At 32.6% G+C, this 27,638-nt stretch overlaps 1 protein-coding gene across 1 annotated transcript in view; it reads left to right on the top strand.

Annotated features, from left to right (window-relative positions):
* The first annotated feature begins 16,871 nt into the window (after positions 1 to 16,871).
* Positions 16,872 to 27,638, top strand: part of Ing5 (inhibitor of growth protein 5) — a 52,133-nt gene continuing 41,366 nt past the window's right edge. Inside the window, exon 1 of the mRNA XM_035370516.2 lies at positions 16,872 to 17,027. Within this exon, the coding sequence (XP_035226407.1) occupies positions 16,988 to 17,027 (40 nt within the window). The 5' untranslated portion in view covers positions 16,872 to 16,987. The remainder of the gene's footprint in view (positions 17,028 to 27,638) is intronic.

The raw sequence follows: 27,638 nt of genomic DNA, 5'->3' as shown, positions 1-27,638 counted from the left end.
GCGTAATCGGAACTGAGTACTGCTCACATTATTACCAAAGTCCCAGGTAGTAACCTTTTTCGCCTCCAAAATGTCGCCAAACTACCAGTTACCATATTGTAAAGATCAACCACATAAAATTCACAAAATAACTATCATTTAATTAAAATATAATTAAATTCAAAAACACTACTTAAAATATAAATGAGCACATACATTAAATTAATACATACATAAATACCCATTTCGAATTCACTTTAGTTACGGCCATGGGATCCAAAAATTCACGAACACTGTTTCAGACAACACAGAATAAAGCCAAATACAAAATTTCCAGATTTTTTCCCATTTCCCCCCTTTTCCGATTAAAGAACCGTAATTCGTCCATTAATATCACATGACATATCCCATGATCTCTCATTTCCCTCACACAAAATAATGCGTAATCGGAACTGAGTACTGCTCACATTATTACCAAAGTCCCAGGTAGTAACCTTTATCGCCTCTAAAATGTCGCCAAACTACCAGTTACCATATTGTAAAGATCAACCCTGTCATGATACAGGATTACTCCTTTGTAAATACATCCAAGTTCATAAATAATATTTTCATATTCAATTTATCCATTAAAATTTACTGATTTGTAATATGAAAATAGGCGGTATTTGCTGATATCAGCAATCTTCTGCTTATGATTTTTCAGGATATCATGGAATTATTTAAAGCTGCCTTATGAAAGTTAAACTACAGTTGTATTAAAGAAAGTTCAACTATATTAGCTTCAAGAAAAGTTAGTTCAGAAAAGTTGTTTTGCAATATGTTTTAAGTGATAGTGACACTAACAATTCATTTGACTTTTCATTTTAATGATTTCGTTACAAATTTAAGCATATCTTGGTGTGGAACAAAAAAATGAAAAATGCACTGAATAACCTTTATCAGTATTTTGGATTTATTACTATAAACTTTATTTACCTCATTCCACATTGGGAACATGAAAGGAAAAATTGCCCACATATGGAACACTAAAAAAATCTAAGAGCAACTTTAAAATATGACAAACAGGTTTCTGTGTGTGTGTGTGATTATGGCAAAGCCTCGAATGCTATCTGCCTAAGAGGAGGGATGCCTTCGTGGAGGTCTTTCTAAGGGAAACTGGCTCGTATACACGTTACACATGGGGAAAACCATGAAAACGCCCATGCAGCCAGCCCATTCGCGGGATTCGAACCTCGGACCGAACTACCAGTGTTCAGCGATTTTACTGCTCGGCCGCTGGTGGGCCCGAAAAACAGGTTTCAACCCTTAAAACTTTGAAAAAATAATTCTTATGTATGAAAAAGCAGTTTTAACTCTTAATTAGTCATGTAGCACAAGTTTATACATTACCCAAAATAAGTTTTTTATTGATTTTTACATTATGGTAACTTGGCGTTTTTTTGGCGACCAACTCTCCTACAGCAACCCTCTATTTTTTTTTTCCCGCCGCCATTTTGTCTTCACGAAGTAAAGACATGTTTCTTTTCTTTTTATCTACTGAACACTTCTTCCAACAATCTACTAGCCGAATTACACTGATGCTAGAAATTTTATCTAACAAAACTGCTTAATCATGACAAATATTCACTGCAAAATTGGGAAAAAGTGCACAATACCATACTCCTTACGCGTTTTTCAAAATAACACATACACATAAACAATGTACACGCCGACTTACTTTTACTTAAAAAAACATCCCAGAATTGCACAAAAATGGCATTGTGCACACTCTTCACTATATCCATGTACACTGCTTTTTTCTCATAAATTAGAAAAAATTCACGAAAATACATGACAATTTTCTCAATCTTTAAACCCGGTAAAAAGAACATATATGAAATTACCTGATCGCGAAAAAGTATTTACCCTTTCCAAATATGAACATTTCCACATATAAAATAAATAAAATATCCAAAAACTTTTACCTCTAAATCATCTATTACATTATACACGTCACCAACGAATTCATACCGCAAGCAATTCAAATACTTAGTATCAAATATTTAAATTATTTCCATGCGCGTTTACTTCAACTTAAACGTATACCAAATTCCTACAAACATAAAATTCACAAAATAACTATCATTTAATTAAAATATCACTAAACCATGTACACGTCGACTTATTTTTACTTAAAAAAACATCCCAGAATTGCACAAAAATGGCATTGAGCACACTCTTCACTATATCCATGTACACTGCTTTTTTCTCATAAATTAGAAAAATTTCACGAAAATACATGACAATTTTCTCAATCTTTAAACCTGGTAAAAGAACATATATGAAATTACCTGATCGCGAAAAAGTATTTACCCTTTCCAAATATGAACATTTCCACATATAAAATAAATAAAATATCCAAAAACTTTTACCTCTAAATCATCTATTACATTATACACGTCACCAACGAATTCATACCGCAAGCATTACAAATACTTAGTATCAAATATTTAAATTATTTCCATGCACGTTTACTTCAACTTAAACGTATACCAAATTCCTACACACATAAAATTCACAAAATAACTATCATTTAATTAAAATATAATTAAATTCAAAAACACTACTTAAAATATAAATGAGCACACACATTAAATTAATAAAAATTACCTTACAATCCTAATTACTTTAAACTAAATCATTGCTAATAACAATTTTCCCAATAATACCAAATTCCTTTACTTCCACCTTACATTTAGAACAATGCATAAAAATAATATCTTCAAATAATTAAAAATACTAACTTACCTAATCTTCTTCAGAATCTTGGTTACGTGTCCGATAAACATTTCTTTAGTTACGGCCATGGGATCCAAAAATTCACGAACACTGTTTCACACAACACAGAATAAACCAAATACAAAATTTCCAGATTTTTTCCCGATTTCCCCCCTTTTCCGATTAAAGAACCGTAATTCGTCCATTAATATCACATGAGATATCCCATGATCTCTCATTTCCCTCACACAAAATAATGCGTAATCGGAACTGAGTACTGCTCACATTATTACCAAAGTCCCAGGTAGTAACCTTTTTCGCCTCCAAAATGTCGCCAAACTACCAGTTACCATATTGTAAAGATCAACCAAGTTTTTTTTTATGCATACATAAAAAAGTAATTTACCAAATTTTATATTTAAATGCTAATTTTAAATTTTAGTACTTAAAAGTTCGGAATTAAAATTAGGTACACAATTTTTAATTATTCATTTGATCAGGACATACAGACACAAATTAAAGTTAAAAATACTACATACGCTATTTTCTTGGCTGCCATTTATGCACAATAAATTCAACGAACAAGCAGAGCCAAGATCAATTTCATGCGCAAAAATTACATTACTTTTATAGACAATGAAGATAGCACATAAGTAATAACGAACCAAAAAGGTTAACATATTCTAGATTATTTAAGTGACTGCATATAAAACATACTGACAAGAATTGTGTATGCATTAAGTTCATTAATTTTTATAAAATCTGTCAGAAAACAGGGAGTATTATTCTCACTGCCACCCTTTACAGCTACGTAGGAACGGAAACTACCAAATGTAAACACAACACTATCACATGTGTATTGCCGTAATCTAATTGGAAGAAAAATGTTGCCAGTAAGTTCTTAAAACTGTTTTACGCTGAGAAAATTTTGCTATTGGTTAATCAATTTCATGACTCAGTTCGAAACCTATTTCTAACGGTAACTTTAACGGATAATTTCTGTTATTGTTTTTTAGTTGACAAGTTCTGATGTAAAATTTAAACTTTTATTACATTGCTGGGTAATTTGGATGTCGTTTTTAAGTTAATATGGCTACAAAAGCTGCTTATTTAGAACATTATCTAGATAGTAAGTTTAATTTTTCTAACATAAGCTTTAGAGATTGATATATTTGTTCTATGATTTTATATATTCATGAATAATTTTGAAAACCATGTAATCTGAAGAAGAATTTGAATAAAACTGAATTACTCTAACTATAGCTATATAAGTTTCTAACAGAATAATCAGAAATGAACAGAGATTTTTTTTCCTTCATTTAATTTGTGATGATTTTCTGAAATATTACTGTATAAAATGTTATCTTGTAAAAAATTGACATTTATTATGATCTTAAAACTGAATTTATTTTTATAAAGATTCACGGAATTAAAAAATTCATTTTTTGTTAGTGAACTTAAATCAATTTTAATCTTATTAAGTTGATTTTAGAGTTAGCCATTTAATATGTAGTATGGTAAAGGAATTATATTTTTTGCTAAAGTGTGTTCCTTGCTTTCATCTGTTCCTTTAATTTGGCTGTAATGACAATGACCTCTTAAAATGACAATCACAGTGACCATTTCTGCCATAGAAAATTAGGACTTTTTTCCCCTTTTTTTTTGCCTGTTGAAGGTTAGCAGTATCAATAATTCTATTATGGCTTCTTTAAACCCTTGTACAGTGCTGGTTAAATTGCCAGCAGTTAGCAAAGAATGTGCCTGATATTTTTTTCTTGATGCATATGGAGTTTTTCTGTCGATTTATGCCAAAACGAAAAAGTTGATTAACTAAATGCCTCAATGGTTGACTGCTTGATTTGGCAGCATATTCTTTGGCAAAAACTACACAATATGTACAGTAAAGGAAGCACTTCCGTAAAGAACCCTGTAAATGTAAACATCGCCAACATTGGCGATAATAGTTCAAAACCTAGTATCCACAGTAAATGCTATCTTCAATTTTAGAATAACAGTAAATTATATTGACACTTTTCTTCACCTTTTTCAGTACCAAATGAAGAGCTTGAAAACATGTGTGTGGCTGTTGGCATCCAAAATTTTCTAAGAACAAACATTTTTTGTTCCCCACTTAATTTAGGTTGATGCAGTTTACTACAATATGAACATCTGATTTTTGATTTACTGAAATCTTGTTTATTGTTGAAACTGTAAGAGATGTTTTTTTATATCGTTTTCAGTGTTGCCATCTTTTCAAAATTATTGACCGAGACATTTTAAAATTAACATTTGATTAAAAAAATATTTATAGTAAGAAGAAAATGAATATTTTTGGATTCGAAGGTAAACATGTAATGTTATTAACCTTCTGAGTGGCCCGGGCTTTTTGGATCTGTCGTGAAGACCTGTATTTAAAGAGGCTTTATTAGCTAAATATGTATGTTTAATTATTTTAGTCTCTATTTTAATAAACTTACATCCATCAAAATGGCATTTATATTATTAATTAAAGTAAGAAAGCAAAATGTCTTAAATTATAAGCTAATACAGTACAAAGTCAGTAATCCAGACTTGTTAGGATTTCGGCAATTCCGGATCAGAGTTTTTTCCAGATTATAGATCATCAATTTAAATCTGGTAAGATGGCATGCAGAAATTATACAATTAAAAATATGAAACCATAATTTATGAAATAAAGAGCAATTATGATCTAAAGGGTATCAAAATTTACAAAAAAAAAAAAAAAAAAAAAGAAGGCTTATTATTTATTTACTTTATTAAACATTTCTTTCAATGTAAGTTATGTAAGTTGCTTCGTTTTTTTTGTGCTAATACTTTCTCTTTAATTCTATAAACAGACATAATTTCTTGTTCAGTTACAGTTCAAGTCCTGTAATTGCTGTGTCGAGAATACTGAGTAACTTGCCAATCGAAATTTTTTCATTTTCATTAACCTCTCTGTCACTTTCTTCACTATCGGAAGCACACAAGTATAAACGCTTTACTGGCTTTACATGCATATGTAGCAGATGCGCGCATCAAACACGCATGCGTAAGTTTGTGGCTTTGAGGTCTGGATTATAGATCATTCCGGATAATGGACATCTGGATTACAGACTTTGTACTGTATATAACAAGTGACAAAAAATCTCATGACTAAATAAAGCTGGTTAAGAGGAGGGGTTATGCAATACAGTAATCACATGTGACATCATAAAATAATTAGTAACAGTGTAATATCATTATTAATTGTATGAATAATACTTAAAAGTAAGAATAGTAAAGTATATTAATGTTTATAATGTAATATAAAGATACAGCCTGTGTGATATTAGTATATAATATAAGTGTATAAATTTGAAAAAAAATTACATGAGTAATACATTCGTGCATTAATAAACTATACGAAAATAATTGATTAAATTACATTAAAATAAATATTACGTTATTCCTGCATTATTATTTAATTGTCACTTTAAAAACATATTTTTAGTTGCTTTTTTCTGCTCCTAAAATTTTATTTTTATTTATTTCTTCAAAAAATTTTATATTTATTTTTTATATTACTGCAAATTGGTAGCTCAGCTTTTTCCATTACTGATATGTTTCTTTTCTACCATTATAAGTTATTCATTAAAAAGAAACATTATTCGACATATGCATTGGAAGTTATAGTGCTAAATATGAAATCAATTACAGTCAAAAGTTGTTAATTCGGACACCCATAATCCGGAATGATCTATAATCCGTACCTCAAAGCTACAAACTTTCTGCGCATGCGTCGCGTTGACGCATACGCATAGGTGTTTACGCGTGCACGTAAGACCTTTACGGCTGCGAATATGCGTGTTCGCAATCGCATAATACGTTTACGCATGCGTGTTGAATGTATAACGGACGGTATAAGCTAAACTAAAATTCTCTTATTCAATTAATGTTGCAGATTGCGTTGTTCCTTAATCTTCGAATTGGATCCGGCTTATTATTTTTTGCAGACTGTTAGAGCAATTTTATAAAAGTAAGCTTGAACTTTTGATTATGTCAAATAGAATTTCCGATATATATTTACTAATATGTAAAGGATCTACAAAACGAAAGCATGTTTTGAAATCCGAAATCTGTTTATCAATTTCACGCTGCTCTACGGCAAGGGGGGGGGGAAACGCCATGGCGCGCAATGAATTGGAAGTTGATCTGTCAGCACTATCCTTATCTTCAGGGCAGATGTTTTTATTTTATTTGGCTTATAATTTTTTGCTAAATATAGTATTTCATCTCGATGTACTCCGTCTTTGATATGATTTTAATCCAGTTCCTCGTCATTATAATTCACTTTCGATAGTGAAGAAAGTGACAGAGAGGTTATTGAAATAGAAAACATTTCGATTCACAAATTAGTCGGTATTCTCGACACAGCAATTATAGTACTTGAACAGCAGAACTTTGTAACTAAACAAGAAATTATGTCTGTTAAATAGAATTAAAGAGAAAGTATTGTCACATGAAATGAAGCAACTTACATTGAAAGAAATGTTTGATAAAGTGAACAAATAAATATTAAGCTTTTTCTTTTTGTAAATTTTGATACCCTTTAGATCATAATTGTTCTTTATTTCATAAATTACGGTTTCATATTTTTTAATTTTGTAATTTCTGCATTCATCAGTTTAAATCTGGTAAATCTTACCAGATTTAAACTGATGCACGGCTGCCGAAGTCCGGTATCGCCGAAGTCCCTACAAGTCCAGATTAACGAACTTTTGACTGTATTATCTGAGTATTTCAAAATTTCCCAACATAAATACCCGTATTGTTTTTTTCTGCTTCTCTAACTTGTCTTCCAAATTTCCTACTATTTCCTTTTTTGTTAAAAATGCCGTCACCTTTTACTTTAAAGTGAATTTTGCTTATATATTTATCAATTTCACAATACAGTACGAAGTTCCGAGATCCGAACTCGTCGGAACTTCCGCGATTCCAGATTTTTCTGGATATTAGATCATTAATTTAAAACTAGTAAGATGGCTTGTAGAAATCATAAAATTAAAAATATGAAATCATGATTTATGAGCTAAAGGGTATCAAAATTTACAAAAAAAAAAAAAAAAAAAGCTTAACATTTATTTGTTTACTTTATTAAACATTTCTTTCAATGTAAGTTATTTAAGTTGCTTCATTTTTTGTGGTATTACTTTCTCTTTAATTCTGTAGACTGACATAATGCTAAAAGTCTGTTTATGGCTACCCTTTGGTGATTTTTGGGGGTACATGAATCCTGAGTTTGTGCATCGTGTAGCGTTGATTTTCGTCAAAAATCGGCAGTACACAATGACAAAATAACAAAGTAAAAGAATTGCACAAACTCAGTAACCTATTCTCCTATTATTTAACCTATTTTCACTTAAAATAACATCAGAGAATAGCATAAACTTGGCATTGCGAACTCCCTTGACTTGGCAATAAATTAAACAACAACTTTTGTACCCTTCAGTCTACTCTAACCAACATAATTTCTTGTTCAGTTACATTGTTGAAGGTCCTGTAATTGCTGTGTCAAGAATTCTGACTAACTTGTCAATCGAAATTTTTTTTTGTTTTCAGTAACCTGTCACTTTCTTCATTATTGGTAGCCATATTTTCTGGATCTAGAATCATACTAGAGATTTTGTCATCCATTAATTGATGATTGAGGTGTATTGTCATCACAATGAAAAACTTCTTTTATATCATCTCCATTTATTACCACTTCTCCATGTTTCTTTACAAAATCCATTAAATGGAGAAAATTTCACCTTTGGTTTGTGTTATTACTAAAACATAGTGGTATCATTAAAATAAAAATACTTCCTTCACTCAGCCCAGATACCGAGCAATCCAGGAAAACTAAAGACAAAACTTGCTCACTTACCTGGGTAGTGTGATGTTGAATCGGAATAAAAACTCTAAGAAGTTGATTTATCTAATTATATTCTATCTACACTACAAAATATATACATTATTTAACAATATTTGGGAAATTTTTCTGGCCCCTAAAGTTATTACACATCTAAATCGTTTCACGTCACGAGGTTGAAAGGAAAAACCCCTTTTTCTCTTCTTACTTCAATGACAGCCAACGCCATCTGTGTCTCGTACATCAAATGAAGAGATTTGTTTTTTAATGTTTGTAAGATACAACTAATCAGTTTCACAACACTCCCACCTTTTTGATTTTCAGAAGCAAAATCAAAAATCAAATAATGGTATCCTTAGTACAGGAATACACTTCTAGAGGATACTGTTTACATACAGGACGAATCAATATGCCATTTCTAGTTTTCACTTTTACAACTCTTACACGTCCATCTCTGCTTGTACAAAGTTCTTGGACACGAGCAATTGGCCAGTTCACTCTTTTAAGGTTCTCACAACCTATTAGCACGATGTCTCCAACTTTTAATTCACAGTCCTTCTGTCCATGCTTTTGTACTAACTGTCCAAGGTACTCCTTGCGGAAACGGCTACGAAATTGTTCTCGAAGTTCCTGGCAGAAACGCTGACGAGCCAAGAATTTATTTCGATCTAAAGTATCCAAATCTGCTGCACCTGAAACCTTAATGTCCTGTAAGAACATGGAAGGCATTAATGGTAGAAGATCCTCAGAGTCATTTGACACATAAGTAAGTGGTCGACAGTTTATTACGGCTTCCACATCACAGATGACGGTGAGTAACTCTTCGTGATTGACTGCAGCTTGTCCTAAGACTCTCACAATCAAATTCTTGGTTGTGCGGATTAGACACTCCCACCATCCGCCCCACCAAGCACCAGTGGGCGGAATGAACTTCCAAGTGATGGGATGCAAAGTTTCCTGAGCAATTACCTTTACCCAGTCAACCTTTTTCAGCAATGCAGATGTACCGACGAAATTTGTGCCGTTGTCTGAGTAAACTGTAGATGGCCGACCTCTTCTGGCTATGAACCGACAAAACGCTTGAATGAAGCATCCGGTACTTACGGATGTCATTAGTTCCAAATGTACACATCTATATACAGCACACGTAAACAGTACTACCCAGTCTTTGTTTTTATTTTTGAGAATCAGAGGGCCACATAAATCTATGTCGGTAACTTCAAATGCAAAAGCATCTCGAATGCTGTCTAATGGTAATTGAATGGGTACAGTAGTTGGAGGTTTTGCTGAAAATCATTTACAACGGATGCACTGTTTCACCACCGATCTAATTCGGCATCTTGCACCAATGATCCAGAATTCTTCTCTAATTATAACAGTTAATGCTTGTACGCCGGCATGAGAATGCTTTAAACGATAATCTCTAATTAAACAGTCAACAATATAATGCTTAGAAGGTAACAGAATCGGGTACCGGAATGCATAAGAATCATCTCGTTCGGTGATTTTCGTTTTTACTCTTCTGAAGCCACTCTGATCTCGTACGGTCAAAAGACCATTGATGGAGTCTCCAGTCTCTGGAAAACTCTCCCGCTAAACAAGTGAAAGAAGTATAATTTTAGATTCCTGTATCTCGGAAGCAGTCAGAAAAGGCTCTTTATTGACAATTTTCTTTTGACAATTTTTGATAAATCTTTTTATCCAACCTAAAACTCTTATCACTTTTGAAAATTTAGAGAACTTCTCACACCACTTAACTTTATCCGCTTTTGTAGTTATACTAAGATTTACATTTAAATTTATGCCTTTCCTGCACTCTGAAAAAACTAAAGTTTCATTTGGCTTAACCTCTAATTTTGGCCAGCTATCTCTAGGGCCTTTGTGCCAAACAGGCCCTCTCCACCAATTTAATTCGGAAAACTGAAGAGGGGAACAACCACGAGAAGGTAAATCAGCTGGGTTAGAATGACCCTGTACATATGACCACTGATTTGCTTTAGTGAAAGCACAAATTTCCTTCACGCAATTGCCCACAAAAGTCCCCCACGCATCATTTCTTTGAATCCAAGATACGGCCGTGGTGGAATCGGTCCAAAAATATTTTGGAATGTCATCTAATGTAAGAGCTTCTGTCACATATTTGGAAAGACGCATGCCCAAAAGACAGGCCATAAGTTCTAGACGGGGAATAGTAAGTTTTTTTAAGGGTGCGACTCTTGACTTAGCCATTGTAAAACTGACTAATGTTTCTTCTTTAGTTTCGAATCTCAAAAATATTACCGTGGCATAAGCATGCTGGCTAGCATCACAAAATACATGAAGTGAACCAGGAACTTCTATCTCCAAAACCTATACGTTGCGGTATTCTCAACTTATTCAAAATTTGTAATTTATTATACCACCTCGAAAATTTACTTTTGATACTATCTGGTAATGGAGTATTCCAGTCTGCTTTTATTGCCCAAATTTCCTGTAGCAGTAACTTTGCAGGCAATAAAACAGGTGTCAAGAAACCCAAAGGATCAAACATTGTCTGCGTTAATGACAAAATCTCTCTTTTAGACAAATCGTTTGAAACCAATACAGTCTTAATTTCAATATAAAGGTTATCTTCTATTCTGTCCCACATAATCCCTAAAACTGGTACAGAATTCTCTATTGTGGACTCAGTGCACAAAGCACTTTGGGTTAGTTCCACATCTTTTTCTGCTGGGCCATAGGTCCACATACGTAAGTCCATTTTTGCTTCAGCTAATATTTCACAAAATTCACAAGCTCCTTTTCGTTATCAACAGAAATCACACAATTATCAATATAAAAGGATTCATTTAATTTCTGAGCAATAGAACTTTGTTCCTTTGGTACTTGTGCCAAATGAACTGAAATAACCGCTCCTAATAGAAAAGGGCTGAACTTTACTCCAAAAACTACCCTCGAATGGCGGAAAACCTTCAGCACATTTTCTTTCTCCCACCATAAAAATCTTAAAAAGTCTCTATCTTCTTTCCGTAATTCAATCTGTAAAAATGCACGCTGGATATCAGAGGTTACGCCAATGCATTTTTCTCTAAATCTTAACAAAATTGAAGGGATTTCTTCTATTAAATCTGGCCCTTTTACTAAGTAATTATTAAAGATGGAGAGAATATTCAAAGTCAAGTTAAATCTTTCCCTTTCAGCTTCATGTTCATCATGAGGCCACACAGTGCTAAATCCAATGAATAACGAAAGTGAAGCCGTCATGGGTTGATCTTTACATTATGGTAACTTGGCGTTTTTTGGAGAAAATTTGGCGACCAACTCTCCTACAGCAACCCACTATTTTTTTTTTCCCGCCGCCATTTTGTCTTCACGAAGTAAACACATGTTTCTTTTCTTTTTATCTACTGAACACTTCTTCCAACAATCTACTAGCCGAATTACACTTATGCTAGAAATTTTATCTAACAAAACTGCTTAATCCTGACAAATATTCACTGCAAAATTGGGAAAAAGTGCACAATACCATACTCCTTACGCGTTTTTCAAAATAACACATACACATAAACCATGTACACGCCGACTTATTTTTACTTAAAAAAACATCCCAGAATTACACAAAAATTGAATTGCGCACACTCTTCACTATATCCATGTACACTGCTTTTTTCTCATAAATTAGAAAAATTTCACAAAAATACATGACAATTTTCTCAATCTTTAAACCCGGTAAAAAGAACATATATGAAATTACCTGATCGCGAAAAAGTATTTACCCTTTCTAAATATGAACATTTCCACATATAAAATAAATAAAATATCCAAAAACTTTTACCTCTAAATCATCTATTATATTATAAGCGTCACCAACGAATTCATACCGCAACCATTACAATTACTTACTGTCAGATATTTAAATTATTTCCATGCACGTTTACTTCAATTAAAACGTATACCAAATTCCTACAAACATAAAATTCACAAAATAACTATCATTTCATTAAAATATAATTAAATTCAAAAACACTACTTAAAATATAAATGAGCACATACATTAAATTAATAAAAATTACCTTACAATCCTAATTACTTTAAACTAAATCATTGCTAATAACAATTTTCCCAATAATACCAAATTCCTTTCCACCTTACATTTAGAACAATGCATAAAAATAATATACTCAAATAATTAAAAATACTAACTTACCTAATCTTCTTCAGAATCTTGATTACGTGGCAGATACACTTTTCTAATTCATTCAATAAAATTATTGAAAGATTTTTTTTCTGCGAATTTTTCCTCCATACTTCCTCCGCTAAATAAAAAGCAAACTTCTCTTTATCACAATGCCTAAATACCCATTTCAAATTCACTTTAGTTAGGGCCATGGGATCCAAAAATTAAACAACACTGTTTCACACAGCACAGAATAAAGCTAAATACAAAATTTCCACATTTTTTCCCGATTTCCCTCCCAATTAAAGAACCGTAATTCGTCCATTAATATCACATGACATATCCCATGATCTCTCATTTCCCTCACGCAAAATAATGCGTAATCGGAACTGAGTACTGCTCACATTATTACCAAAGTCCCAGGTAGTAACCTTTTTCGCCTCCAAAATGTCGCCAAACTACCAGTTACCATATTGTAAAGATCAACCACATAAAATTCACAAAATAACTATCATTTAATTAAAATATAATTAAATTCAAAAACACTACTTAAAATATAAATGAGCACATACATTAAATTAATACATACATAAATACCCATTTCGAATTCACTTTAGTTACGGCCATGGGATCCAAAAATTCACGAACACTGTTTCAGACAACACAGAATAAAGCCAAATACAAAATTTCCAGATTTTTTCCCATTTCCCCCCTTTTCCGATTAAAGAACCGTAATTCGTCCATTAATATCACATGACATATCCCATGATCTCTCATTTCCCTCACACAAAATAATGCGTAATCGGAACTGAGTACTGCTCACATTATTACCAAAGTCCCAGGTAGTAACCTTTATCGCCTCTAAAATGTCGCCAAACTACCAGTTACCATATTGTAAAGATCAACCCTGTCATGATACAGGATTACTCCTTTGTAAATACATCCAAGTTCATAAATAATATTTTCATATTCAATTTATCCATTAAAATTTACTGATTTGTAATATGAAAATAGGCGGTATTTGCTGATATCAGCAATCTTCTGCTTATGATTTTTCAGGATATCATGGAATTATTTAAAGCTGCCTTATGAAAGTTAAACTACAGTTGTATTAAAGAAAGTTCAACTATATTAGCTTCAAGAAAAGTTAGTTCAGAAAAGTTGTTTTGCAATATGTTTTAAGTGATAGTGACACTAACAATTCATTTGACTTTTCATTTTAATGATTTCGTTACAAATTTAAGCATATCTTGGTGTGGAACAAAAAAATGAAAAATGCACTGAATAACCTTTATCAGTATTTTGGATTTATTACTATAAACTTTATTTACCTCATTCCACATTGGGAACATGAAAGGAAAAATTGCCCACATATGGAACACTAAAAAAATCTAAGAGCAACTTTAAAATATGACAAACAGGTTTCTGTGTGTGTGTGTGATTATGGCAAAGCCTCGAATGCTATCTGCCTAAGAGGAGGGATGCCTTCGTGGAGGTCTTTCTAAGGGAAACTGGCTCGTATACACGTTACACATGGGGAAAACCATGAAAACGCCCATGCAGCCAGCCCATTCGCGGGATTCGAACCTCGGACCGAACTACCAGTGTTCAGCGATTTTACTGCTCGGCCGCTGGTGGGCCCGAAAAACAGGTTTCAACCCTTAAAACTTTGAAAAAATAATTCTTATGTATGAAAAAGCAGTTTTAACTCTTAATTAGTCATGTAGCACAAGTTTATACATTACCCAAAATAAGTTTTTTATTGATTTTTACATTATGGTAACTTGGCGTTTTTTTGGCGACCAACTCTCCTACAGCAACCCTCTATTTTTTTTTTCCCGCCGCCATTTTGTCTTCACGAAGTAAAGACATGTTTCTTTTCTTTTTATCTACTGAACACTTCTTCCAACAATCTACTAGCCGAATTACACTGATGCTAGAAATTTTATCTAACAAAACTGCTTAATCATGACAAATATTCACTGCAAAATTGGGAAAAAGTGCACAATACCATACTCCTTACGCGTTTTTCAAAATAACACATACACATAAACAATGTACACGCCGACTTACTTTTACTTAAAAAAACATCCCAGAATTGCACAAAAATGGCATTGTGCACACTCTTCACTATATCCATGTACACTGCTTTTTTCTCATAAATTAGAAAAAATTCACGAAAATACATGACAATTTTCTCAATCTTTAAACCCGGTAAAAAGAACATATATGAAATTACCTGATCGCGAAAAAGTATTTACCCTTTCCAAATATGAACATTTCCACATATAAAATAAATAAAATATCCAAAAACTTTTACCTCTAAATCATCTATTACATTATACACGTCACCAACGAATTCATACCGCAAGCAATTCAAATACTTAGTATCAAATATTTAAATTATTTCCATGCGCGTTTACTTCAACTTAAACGTATACCAAATTCCTACAAACATAAAATTCACAAAATAACTATCATTTAATTAAAATATCACTAAACCATGTACACGTCGACTTATTTTTACTTAAAAAAACATCCCAGAATTGCACAAAAATGGCATTGAGCACACTCTTCACTATATCCATGTACACTGCTTTTTTCTCATAAATTAGAAAAATTTCACGAAAATACATGACAATTTTCTCAATCTTTAAACCTGGTAAAAGAACATATATGAAATTACCTGATCGCGAAAAAGTATTTACCCTTTCCAAATATGAACATTTCCACATATAAAATAAATAAAATATCCAAAAACTTTTACCTCTAAATCATCTATTACATTATACACGTCACCAACGAATTCATACCGCAAGCATTACAAATACTTAGTATCAAATATTTAAATTATTTCCATGCACGTTTACTTCAACTTAAACGTATACCAAATTCCTACACACATAAAATTCACAAAATAACTATCATTTAATTAAAATATAATTAAATTCAAAAACACTACTTAAAATATAAATGAGCACACACATTAAATTAATAAAAATTACCTTACAATCCTAATTACTTTAAACTAAATCATTGCTAATAACAATTTTCCCAATAATACCAAATTCCTTTACTTCCACCTTACATTTAGAACAATGCATAAAAATAATATCTTCAAATAATTAAAAATACTAACTTACCTAATCTTCTTCAGAATCTTGGTTACGTGTCCGATAAACATTTCTTTAGTTACGGCCATGGGATCCAAAAATTCACGAACACTGTTTCACACAACACAGAATAAACCAAATACAAAATTTCCAGATTTTTTCCCGATTTCCCCCCTTTTCCGATTAAAGAACCGTAATTCGTCCATTAATATCACATGAGATATCCCATGATCTCTCATTTCCCTCACACAAAATAATGCGTAATCGGAACTGAGTACTGCTCACATTATTACCAAAGTCCCAGGTAGTAACCTTTTTCGCCTCCAAAATGTCGCCAAACTACCAGTTACCATATTGTAAAGATCAACCAAGTTTTTTTTTATGCATACATAAAAAAGTAATTTACCAAATTTTATATTTAAATGCTAATTTTAAATTTTAGTACTTAAAAGTTCGGAATTAAAATTAGGTACACAATTTTTAATTATTCATTTGATCAGGACATACAGACACAAATTAAAGTTAAAAATACTACATACGCTATTTTCTTGGCTGCCATTTATGCACAATAAATTCAACGAACAAGCAGAGCCAAGATCAATTTCATGCGCAAAAATTACATTACTTTTATAGACAATGAAGATAGCACATAAGTAATAACGAACCAAAAAGGTTAACATATTCTAGATTATTTAAGTGACTGCATATAAAACATACTGACAAGAATTGTGTATGCATTAAGTTCATTAATTTTTATAAAATCTGTCAGAAAACAGGGAGTATTATTCTCACTGCCACCCTTTACAGCTACGTAGGAACGGAAACTACCAAATGTAAACACAACACTATCACATGTGTATTGCCGTAATCTAATTGGAAGAAAAATGTTGCCAGTAAGTTCTTAAAACTGTTTTACGCTGAGAAAATTTTGCTATTGGTTAATCAATTTCATGACTCAGTTCGAAACCTATTTCTAACGGTAACTTTAACGGATAATTTCTGTTATTGTTTTTTAGTTGACAAGTTCTGATGTAAAATTTAAACTTTTATTACATTGCTGGGTAATTTGGATGTCGTTTTTAAGTTAATATGGCTACAAAAGCTGCTTATTTAGAACATTATCTAGATAGTAAGTTTAATTTTTCTAACATAAGCTTTAGAGATTGATATATTTGTTCTATGATTTTATATATTCATGAATAATTTTGAAAACCATGTAATCTGAAGAAGAATTTGAATAAAACTGAATTACTCTAACTATAGCTATATAAGTTTCTAACAGAATAATCAGAAATGAACAGAGATTTTTTTTCCTTCATTTAATTTGTGATGATTTTCTGAAATATTACTGTATAAAATGTTATCTTGTAAAAAATTGACATTTATTATGATCTTAAAACTGAATTTATTTTTATAAAGATTCACGGAATTAAAAAATTCATTTTTTGTTAGTGAACTTAAATCAATTTTAATCTTATTAAGTTGATTTTAGAGTTAGCCATTTAATATGTAGTATGGTAAAGGAATTATATTTTTTGCTAAAGTGTGTTCCTTGCTTTCATCTGTTCCTTTAATTTGGCTGTAATGACAATGACCTCTTAAAATGACAATCACAGTGACCATTTCTGCCATAGAAAATTAGGACTTTTTTCCCCTTTTTTTTTGCCTGTTGAAGGTTAGCAGTATCAATAATTCTATTATGGCTTCTTTAAACCCTTGTACAGTGCTGGTTAAATTGCCAGCAGTTAGCAAAGAATGTGCCTGATATTTTTTTCTTGATGCATATGGAGTTTTTCTGTCGATTTATGCCAAAACGAAAAAGTTGATTAACTAAATGCCTCAATGGTTGACTGCTTGATTTGGCAGCATATTCTTTGGCAAAAACTACACAATATGTACAGTAAAGGAAGCACTTCCGTAAAGAACCCTGTAAATGTAAACATCGCCAACATTGGCGATAATAGTTCAAAACCTAGTATCCACAGTAAATGCTATCTTCAATTTTAGAATAACAGTAAATTATATTGACACTTTTCTTCACCTTTTTCAGTACCAAATGAAGAGCTTGAAAACATGTGTGTGGCTGTTGGCATCCAAAATTTTCTAAGAACAAACATTTTTTGTTCCCCACTTAATTTAGGTTGATGCAGTTTACTACAATATGAACATCTGATTTTTGATTTACTGAAATCTTGTTTATTGTTGAAACTGTAAGAGATGTTTTTTTATATCGTTTTCAGTGTTGCCATCTTTTCAAAATTATTGACCGAGACATTTTAAAATTAACATTTGATTAAAAAAATATTTATAGTAAGAAGAAAATGAATATTTTTGGATTCGAAGGTAAACATGTAATGTTATTAACCTTCTGAGTGGCCCGGGCTTTTTGGATCTGTCGTGAAGACCTGTATTTAAAGAGGCTTTATTAGCTAAATATGTATGTTTAATTATTTTAGTCTCTATTTTAATAAACTTACATCCATCAAAATGGCATTTATATTATTAATTAAAGTAAGAAAGCAAAATGTCTTAAATTATAAGCTAATACAGTACAAAGTCAGTAATCCGGACTTGTTAGGATTTCGGCAATTCCGGATCAGAGTTTTTTCCAGATTATAGATCATCAATTTAAATCTGGTAAGATGGCATGCAGAAATTATACAATTAAAAATATGAAACCATAATTTATGAAATAAAGAGCAATTATGATCTAAAGGGTATCAAAATTTACAAAAAAAAAAAAAAAAAAAAAGAAGGCTTATTATTTATTTACTTTATTAAACATTTCTTTCAATGTAAGTTATGTAAGTTGCTTCGTTTTTTTTGTGCTAATACTTTCTCTTTAATTCTATAAACAGACATAATTTCTTGTTCAGTTACAGTTCAAGTCCTGTAATTGCTGTGTCGAGAATACTGAGTAACTTGCCAATCGAAATTTTTTCATTTTCATTAACCTCTCTGTCACTTTCTTCACTATCGGAAGCACACAAGTATAAACGCTTTACTGGCTTTACATGCATATGTAGCAGATGCGCGCATCAAACACGCATGCGTAAGTTTGTGGCTTTGAGGTCTGGATTATAGATCATTCCGGATAATGGACATCTGGATTACAGACTTTGTACTGTATATAACAAGTGACAAAAAATCTCATGACTAAATAAAGCTGGTTAAGAGGAGGGGTTATGCAATACAGTAATCACATGTGACATCATAAAATAATTAGTAACAGTGTAATATCATTATTAATTGTATGAATAATACTTAAAAGTAAGAATAGTAAAGTATATTAATGTTTATAATGTAATATAAAGATACAGCCTGTGTGATATTAGTATATAATATAAGTGTATAAATTTGAAAAAAAATTACATGAGTAATACATTCGTGCATTAATAAACTATACGAAAATAATTGATTAAATTACATTAAAATAAATATTACGTTATTCCTGCATTATTATTTAATTGTCACTTTAAAAACATATTTTTAGTTGCTTTTTTCTGCTCCTAAAATTTTATTTTTATTTATTTCTTCAAAAAATTTTATATTTATTTTTTATATTACTGCAAATTGGTAGCTCAGCTTTTTCCATTACTGATATGTTTCTTTTCTACCATTATAAGTTATTCATTAAAAAGAAACATTATTCGACATATGCATTGGAAGTTATAGTGCTAAATATGAAATCAATTACAGTCAAAAGTTGTTAATTCGGACACCCATAATCCGGAATGATCTATAATCCGTACCTCAAAGCTACAAACTTTCTGCGCATGCGTCGCGTTGACGCATACGCATAGGTGTTTACGCGTGCACGTAAGACCTTTACGGCTGCGAATATGCGTGTTCGCAATCGCATAATACGTTTACGCATGCGTGTTGAATGTATAACGGACGGTATAAGCTAAACTAAAATTCTCTTATTCAATTAATGTTGCAGATTGCGTTGTTCCTTAATCTTCGAATTGGATCCGGCTTATTATTTTTTGCAGACTGTTAGAGCAATTTTATAAAAGTAAGCTTGAACTTTTGATTATGTCAAATAGAATTTCCGATATATATTTACTAATATGTAAAGGATCTACAAAACGAAAGCATGTTTTGAAATCCGAAATCTGTTTATCAATTTCACGCTGCTCTACGGCAAGGGGGGGGGAAACGCCATGGCGCGCAATGAATTGGAAGTTGATCTGTCAGCACTATCCTTATCTTCAGGGCAGATGTTTTTATTTTATTTGGCTTATAATTTTTTGCTAAATATAGTATTTCATCTCGATGTACTCCGTCTTTGATATGATTTTAATCCAGTTCCTCGTCATTATAATTCACTTTCGATAGTGAAGAAAGTGACAGAGAGGTTATTGAAATAGAAAACATTTCGATTCACAAATTAGTCGGTATTCTCGACACAGCAATTATAGTACTTGAACAGCAGAACTTTGTAACTAAACAAGAAATTATGTCTGTTAAATAGAATTAAAGAGAAAGTATTGTCACATGAAATGAAGCAACTTACATTGAAAGAAATGTTTGATAAAGTGAACAAATAAATATTAAGCTTTTTCTTTTTGTAAATTTTGATACCCTTTAGATCATAATTGTTCTTTATTTCATAAATTACGGTTTCATATTTTTTAATTTTGTAATTTCTGCATTCATCAGTTTAAATCTGGTAAATCTTACCAGATTTAAACTGATGCACGGCTGCCGAAGTCCGGTATCGCCGAAGTCCCTACAAGTCCAGATTAACGAACTTTTGACTGTATTATCTGAGTATTTCAAAATTTCCCAACATAAATACCCGTATTGTTTTTTTCTGCTTCTCTAACTTGTCTTCCAAATTTCCTACTATTTCCTTTTTTGTTAAAAATGCCGTCACCTTTTACTTTAAAGTGAATTTTGCTTATATATTTATCAATTTCACAATACAGTACGAAGTTCCGAGATCCGAACTCGTCGGAACTTCCGCGATTCCAGATTTTTCTGGATATTAGATCATTAATTTAAAACTAGTAAGATGGCTTGTAGAAATCATAAAATTAAAAATATGAAATCATGATTTATGAGCTAAAGGGTATCAAAATTTACAAAAAAAAAAAAAAAAAAAGCTTAACATTTATTTGTTTACTTTATTAAACATTTCTTTCAATGTAAGTTATTTAAGTTGCTTCATTTTTTGTGGTATTACTTTCTCTTTAATTCTGTAGACTGACATAATGCTAAAAGTCTGTTTATGGCTACCCTTTGGTGATTTTTGGGGGTACATGAATCCTGAGTTTGTGCATCGTGTAGCGTTGATTTTCGTCAAAAATCGGCAGTACACAATGACAAAATAACAAAGTAAAAGAATTGCACAAACTCAGTAACCTATTCTCCTATTATTTAACCTATTTTCACTTAAAATAACATCAGAGAATAGCATAAACTTGGCATTGCGAACTCCCTTGACTTGGCAATAAATTAAACAACAACTTTTGTACCCTTCAGTCTACTCTAACCAACATAATTTCTTGTTCAGTTACATTGTTGAAGGTCCTGTAATTGCTGTGTCAAGAATTCTGACTAACTTGTCAATCGAAATTTTTTTTTGTTTTCAGTAACCTGTCACTTTCTTCATTATTGGTAGCCATATTTTCTGGATCTAGAATCATACTAGAGATTTTGTCATCCATTAATTGATGATTGAGGTGTATTGTCATCACAATGAAAAACTTCTTTTATATCATCTCCATTTATTACCACTTCTCCATGTTTCTTTACAAAATCCATTAAATGGAGAAAATTTCACCTTTGGTTTGTGTTATTACTAAAACATAGTGGTATCATTAAAATAAAAATACTTCCTTCACTCAGCCCAGATACCGAGCAATCCAGGAAAACTAAAGACAAAACTTGCTCACTTACCTGGGTAGTGTGATGTTGAATCGGAATAAAAACTCTAAGAAGTTGATTTATCTAATTATATTCTATCTACACTACAAAATATATACATTATTTAACAATATTTGGGAAATTTTTCTGGCCCCTAAAGTTATTACACATCTAAATCGTTTCACGTCACGAGGTTGAAAGGAAAAACCCCTTTTTCTCTTCTTACTTCAATGACAGCCAACGCCATCTGTGTCTCGTACATCAAATGAAGAGATTTGTTTTTTAATGTTTGTAAGATACAACTAATCAGTTTCACAACACTCCCACCTTTTTGATTTTCAGAAGCAAAATCAAAAATCAAATAATGGTATCCTTAGTACAGGAATACACTTCTAGAGGATACTGTTTACATACAGGACGAATCAATATGCCATTTCTAGTTTTCACTTTTACAACTCTTACACGTCCATCTCTGCTTGTACAAAGTTCTTGGACACGAGCAATTGGCCAGTTCACTCTTTTAAGGTTCTCACAACCTATTAGCACGATGTCTCCAACTTTTAATTCACAGTCCTTCTGTCCATGCTTTTGTACTAACTGTCCAAGGTACTCCTTGCGGAAACGGCTACGAAATTGTTCTCGAAGTTCCTGGCAGAAACGCTGACGAGCCAAGAATTTATTTCGATCTAAAGTATCCAAATCTGCTGCACCTGAAACCTTAATGTCCTGTAAGAACATGGAAGGCATTAATGGTAGAAGATCCTCAGAGTCATTTGACACATAAGTAAGTGGTCGACAGTTTATTACGGCTTCCACATCACAGATGACGGTGAGTAACTCTTCGTGATTGACTGCAGCTTGTCCTAAGACTCTCACAATCAAATTCTTGGTTGTGCGGATTAGACACTCCCACCATCCGCCCCACCAAGCACCAGTGGGCGGAATGAACTTCCAAGTGATGGGATGCAAAGTTTCCTGAGCAATTACCTTTACCCAGTCAACCTTTTTCAGCAATGCAGATGTACCGACGAAATTTGTGCCGTTGTCTGAGTAAACTGTAGATGGCCGACCTCTTCTGGCTATGAACCGACAAAACGCTTGAATGAAGCATCCGGTACTTACGGATGTCATTAGTTCCAAATGTACACATCTATATACAGCACACGTAAACAGTACTACCCAGTCTTTGTTTTTATTTTTGAGAATCAGAGGGCCACATAAATCTATGTCGGTAACTTCAAATGCAAAAGCATCTCGAATGCTGTCTAATGGTAATTGAATGGGTACAGTAGTTGGAGGTTTTGCTGAAAATCATTTACAACGGATGCACTGTTTCACCACCGATCTAATTCGGCATCTTGCACCAATGATCCAGAATTCTTCTCTAATTATAACAGTTAATGCTTGTACGCCGGCATGAGAATGCTTTAAATGATAATCTCTAATTAAACAGTCAACAATATAATGCTTAGAAGGTAACAGAATCGGGTACCGGAATGCATAAGAATCATCTCGTTCGGTGATTTTCGTTTTTACTCTTCTGAAGCCACTCTGATCTCGTACGGTCAAAAGACCATTGATGGAGTCTCCAGTCTCTGGAAAACTCTCCCGCTAAACAAGTGAAAGAAGTATAATTTTAGATTCCTGTATCTCGGAAGCAGTCAGAAAAGGCTCTTTATTGACAATTTTCTTTTGACAATTTTTGATAAATCTTTTTATCCAACCTAAAACTCTTATCACTTTTGAAAATTTAGAGAACTTCTCACACCACTTAACTTTATCCGCTTTTGTAGTTATACTAAGATTTACATTTAAATTTATGCCTTTCCTGCACTCTGAAAAAACTAAAGTTTCATTTGGCTTAACCTCTAATTTTGGCCAGCTATCTCTAGGGCCTTTGTGCCAAACAGGCCCTCTCCACCAATTTAATTCGGAAAACTGAAGAGGGGAACAACCACGAGAAGGTAAATCAGCTGGGTTAGAATGACCCTGTACATATGACCACTGATTTGCTTTAGTGAAAGCACAAATTTCCTTCACGCAATTGCCCACAAAAGTCCCCCACGCATCATTTCTTTGAATCCAAGATACGGCCGTGGTGGAATCGGTCCAAAAATATTTTGGAATGTCATCTAATGTAAGAGCTTCTGTCACATATTTGGAAAGACGCATGCCCAAAAGACAGGCCATAAGTTCTAGACGGGGAATAGTAAGTTTTTTTAAGGGTGCGACTCTTGACTTAGCCATTGTAAAACTGACTAATGTTTCTTCTTTAGTTTCGAATCTCAAAAATATTACCGTGGCATAAGCATGCTGGCTAGCATCACAAAATACATGAAGTGAACCAGGAACTTCTATCTCCAAAACCTATACGTTGCGGTATTCTCAACTTATTCAAAATTTGTAATTTATTATACCACCTCGAAAATTTACTTTTGATACTATCTGGTAATGGAGTATTCCAGTCTGCTTTTATTGCCCAAATTTCCTGTAGCAGTAACTTTGCAGGCAATAAAACAGGTGTCAAGAAACCCAAAGGATCAAACATTGTCTGCGTTAATGACAAAATCTCTCTTTTAGACAAATCGTTTGAAACCAATACAGTCTTAATTTCAATATAAAGGTTATCTTCTATTCTGTCCCACATAATCCCTAAAACTGGTACAGAATTCTCTATTGTGGACTCAGTGCACAAAGCACTTTGGGTTAGTTCCACATCTTTTTCTGCTGGGCCATAGGTCCACATACGTAAGTCCATTTTTGCTTCAGCTAATATTTCACAAAATTCACAAGCTCCTTTTCGTTATCAACAGAAATCACACAATTATCAATATAAAAGGATTCATTTAATTTCTGAGCAATAGAACTTTGTTCCTTTGGTACTTGTGCCAAATGAACTGAAATAACCGCTCCTAATAGAAAAGGGCTGAACTTTACTCCAAAAACTACCCTCGAATGGCGGAAAACCTTCAGCACATTTTCTTTCTCCCACCATAAAAATCTTAAAAAGTCTCTATCTTCTTTCCGTAATTCAATCTGTAAAAATGCACGCTGGATATCAGAGGTTACGCCAATGCATTTTTCTCTAAATCTTAACAAAATTGAAGGGATTTCTTCTATTAAATCTGGCCCTTTTACTAAGTAATCATTAAGGGAGGGCGATCTATTAACTTTACATGATGTGTCAAAAACAGGTCTTATCTTAGTTGAGACACTGTCTGGTTTAAATACTGGGTGATGCGGTAAGTAGTGACCTTTAGAATTCAGTTCATCGTCTGGTACTATTTCAATTACACCCTCCTCCATCCATTCATTAAAAATTCTATCATATTCTTCATATTTATGTAAAGACTTGAGTTTTCGGGTGACACTGAACAATCTTTTTTTCTGCTACATGATGATTTGATGGCAATTCTGCGTTATATACTAATCAAGGTAATCTGACACAATAACGACCCATCTTCGTTTCTGGAAAGAGAGTTTAAAAATTGTTCGCGGGAAATTTCTTCCTCAGCAGCGTTAGTTGAATTCTGATGAGCATCTAATATTCCGATTGTTTCTAAGCTCCAAAGATCGGAGATTTTAAACTCGTGACCCACTAAACTTGCACACAAAATGGAAGCATCTTTATCTTTGTGATTAACAAATTCCTCCGATACACCACGAACTGTCCAACCAAGTTTCGTATAAACTGCTGTTAGTCCTCCTTTTAATTGTTTTACTGATCCCGTGAGAATTTTCCCATAAATATCACTACCGATGAGCATTTCTATTTTTGGACAATCTGCGCTCAAATCCGACAACCAAATGTTGTTTCGTTTTAATTCTTTTAATATCGGACCCGTGGGTACCCGAGGTATATCCCCACATATTATGTCTTGATCTAAAAACTCAAATTCTAGATCTGAATACTTACGTGGACTGGCTGAACATAATTTTACCCGATATTTGTTATGAATCTTTGCCTCTGTTCTGGCACCTCCAAATAAAGTAAGAGCAACATTTTCTTTGGAAATAATTGGTAACCCCAATTCAGTGGCTAATGATTTCAAAATATACGATTTCTGGGAACCACAATCTAAGAGTTACATCTTTATGCTTTTTGACACCAGCTACTCTTATGCATAAAGTCATTAAAGCTACGTCAGCGGTACAAGTTTGCCTGGCTGTAGCCGTATGTATGTTGTCTATTTCTGATTTTTCTGTAGGAGGTTCAGTTTCATTATTAATGTCTGGACGCAAAATAACTGAGTGTGATTTACCACAAGCAAAACACCTAACAAACTGTTTACAGAACTTTGCCATATGATTTGGTTCCAAGCATTTTAAACAGCATTTTTTCCCCTTAACTTTAGAAATCCTTTCATTAAGAGATAATGAACGTGCATCGTAACAATTTTTACTATTATGCATTTTACCACAAAAAATACATGCATGTTCTCTGGTTGTAAGAAAACCTGTAGCAGTGGGAACATTTGCCTGTTTCTTAAATTTAAACTTACCTCTTGTTTCCCTCTTTGCTTTATCATGATATCCTTCTTTACGACTAACACCATCGATTCCATTACATGCCAGTTTTAATTTCTCCTCACCCTCCACTTCAGACTTTTTAAAAATTTCATTAAGTTTGTAAGGCGAGAAAGATCAGTTCCTTCAGGCTGGTTAAAGAGCGAACTCCTTTGCCACGCCTTTAAAACATCCTCTGTGAGACACGATTCCGCCATCGGAAATAACCACGATGTGTTTTCGCTCGATTTAAGACCTAAAGACTCTAAGGCTCTCAACTGAGCTTCAATTTTATCATACAGTTTATCAAGAGGTAATCTATCCTTGTGATCTGCCTTCACATTAGAAACAATTAATTTAATTAGTTCCCTAACATACACTTCCATTAATAATTCAGGTTTCCCAAAACGTTCTTTCAAAGCTAAAACAGCTTTATCATAATTTTCCGAAGACACCGGATAGCTTTCAATGAATTCTTTAGCACGTGATCCGGGCTTCATACACTGAATCAAATAGGAAAATTTGTCACTTTCATATAAATCAGGGTCAATGTGAATTTTCTCAAACTGCGACCAAAACGGTAGCCAATTTATCAATTCCCCATCAAACTTCTTAAGTTCGATTTTCGGAAGTCTATACTGTTTAATCTTACTACAACAAATACCAGCACCATCATTTGGTCTTGTTTCTAAATTGATTTCATCTGAAAATTGCAATTTTTCATTAATTTGCCGAGTTAGTGTTATGAAATCATCAGAATACACCTCGCGACTTTCGATTGCTGTAGTAACATCATCCTCTAAAGTTTTCCCGTCTTCAGCTAACAAATCAAGAATTTTATCATCTACATTTTTTATATCTGAATATACATTTTGTAGTTTAGTAAGTTTATCTCGTACTAAATCTACAGAAAAATCTTCTTTTACTAATTCCGTTTTTAAAATAATAGCAGTTTTTGCAAAAGAAGTGCGTAAACCTGCCCGTTTAAGTTTCAGAGCCTTTAAAGCTTCCATAGTTAACTTTCAAAGTAAAACAAACTGCTTTACAAAAAATAGTTTCGAATTTAAACTTAATTATACTTTAATACATCAAAAACTATCTATAACCATTAAAATAATTTTTTTTTTAAAGTTTCTTTCTTAGAGTCCTGTCGCGGACGCCACTTTATGTTATTACTAAAACATAGTCCTATCATTAAATATCATTAAAATAAAAATACTTCCTTCACTCAGCCCAGATACCGAGCAATCCAGGAAAACTAAAGACAAAACTTGCTCACTTACCTGGGTAGTGTGATGTTGAATCGGAATAAAAACTCTAAGAAGTTGATTTATCTAATTATATTCTATCTACACTAAAA

The sequence above is a fragment of the Stegodyphus dumicola genome, chromosome 1 (assembly GCF_044657685.1).
Source record: "Stegodyphus dumicola isolate Sdum_Otavi_A_Nest chromosome 1, ASM4465768v1".
Lineage (NCBI taxonomy): Eukaryota > Metazoa > Arthropoda > Arachnida > Araneae > Eresidae > Stegodyphus > Stegodyphus dumicola.
Note: the sequence above shows the minus strand (reverse complement) of the source record. Positions and strands in the feature narration are given on the sequence as shown.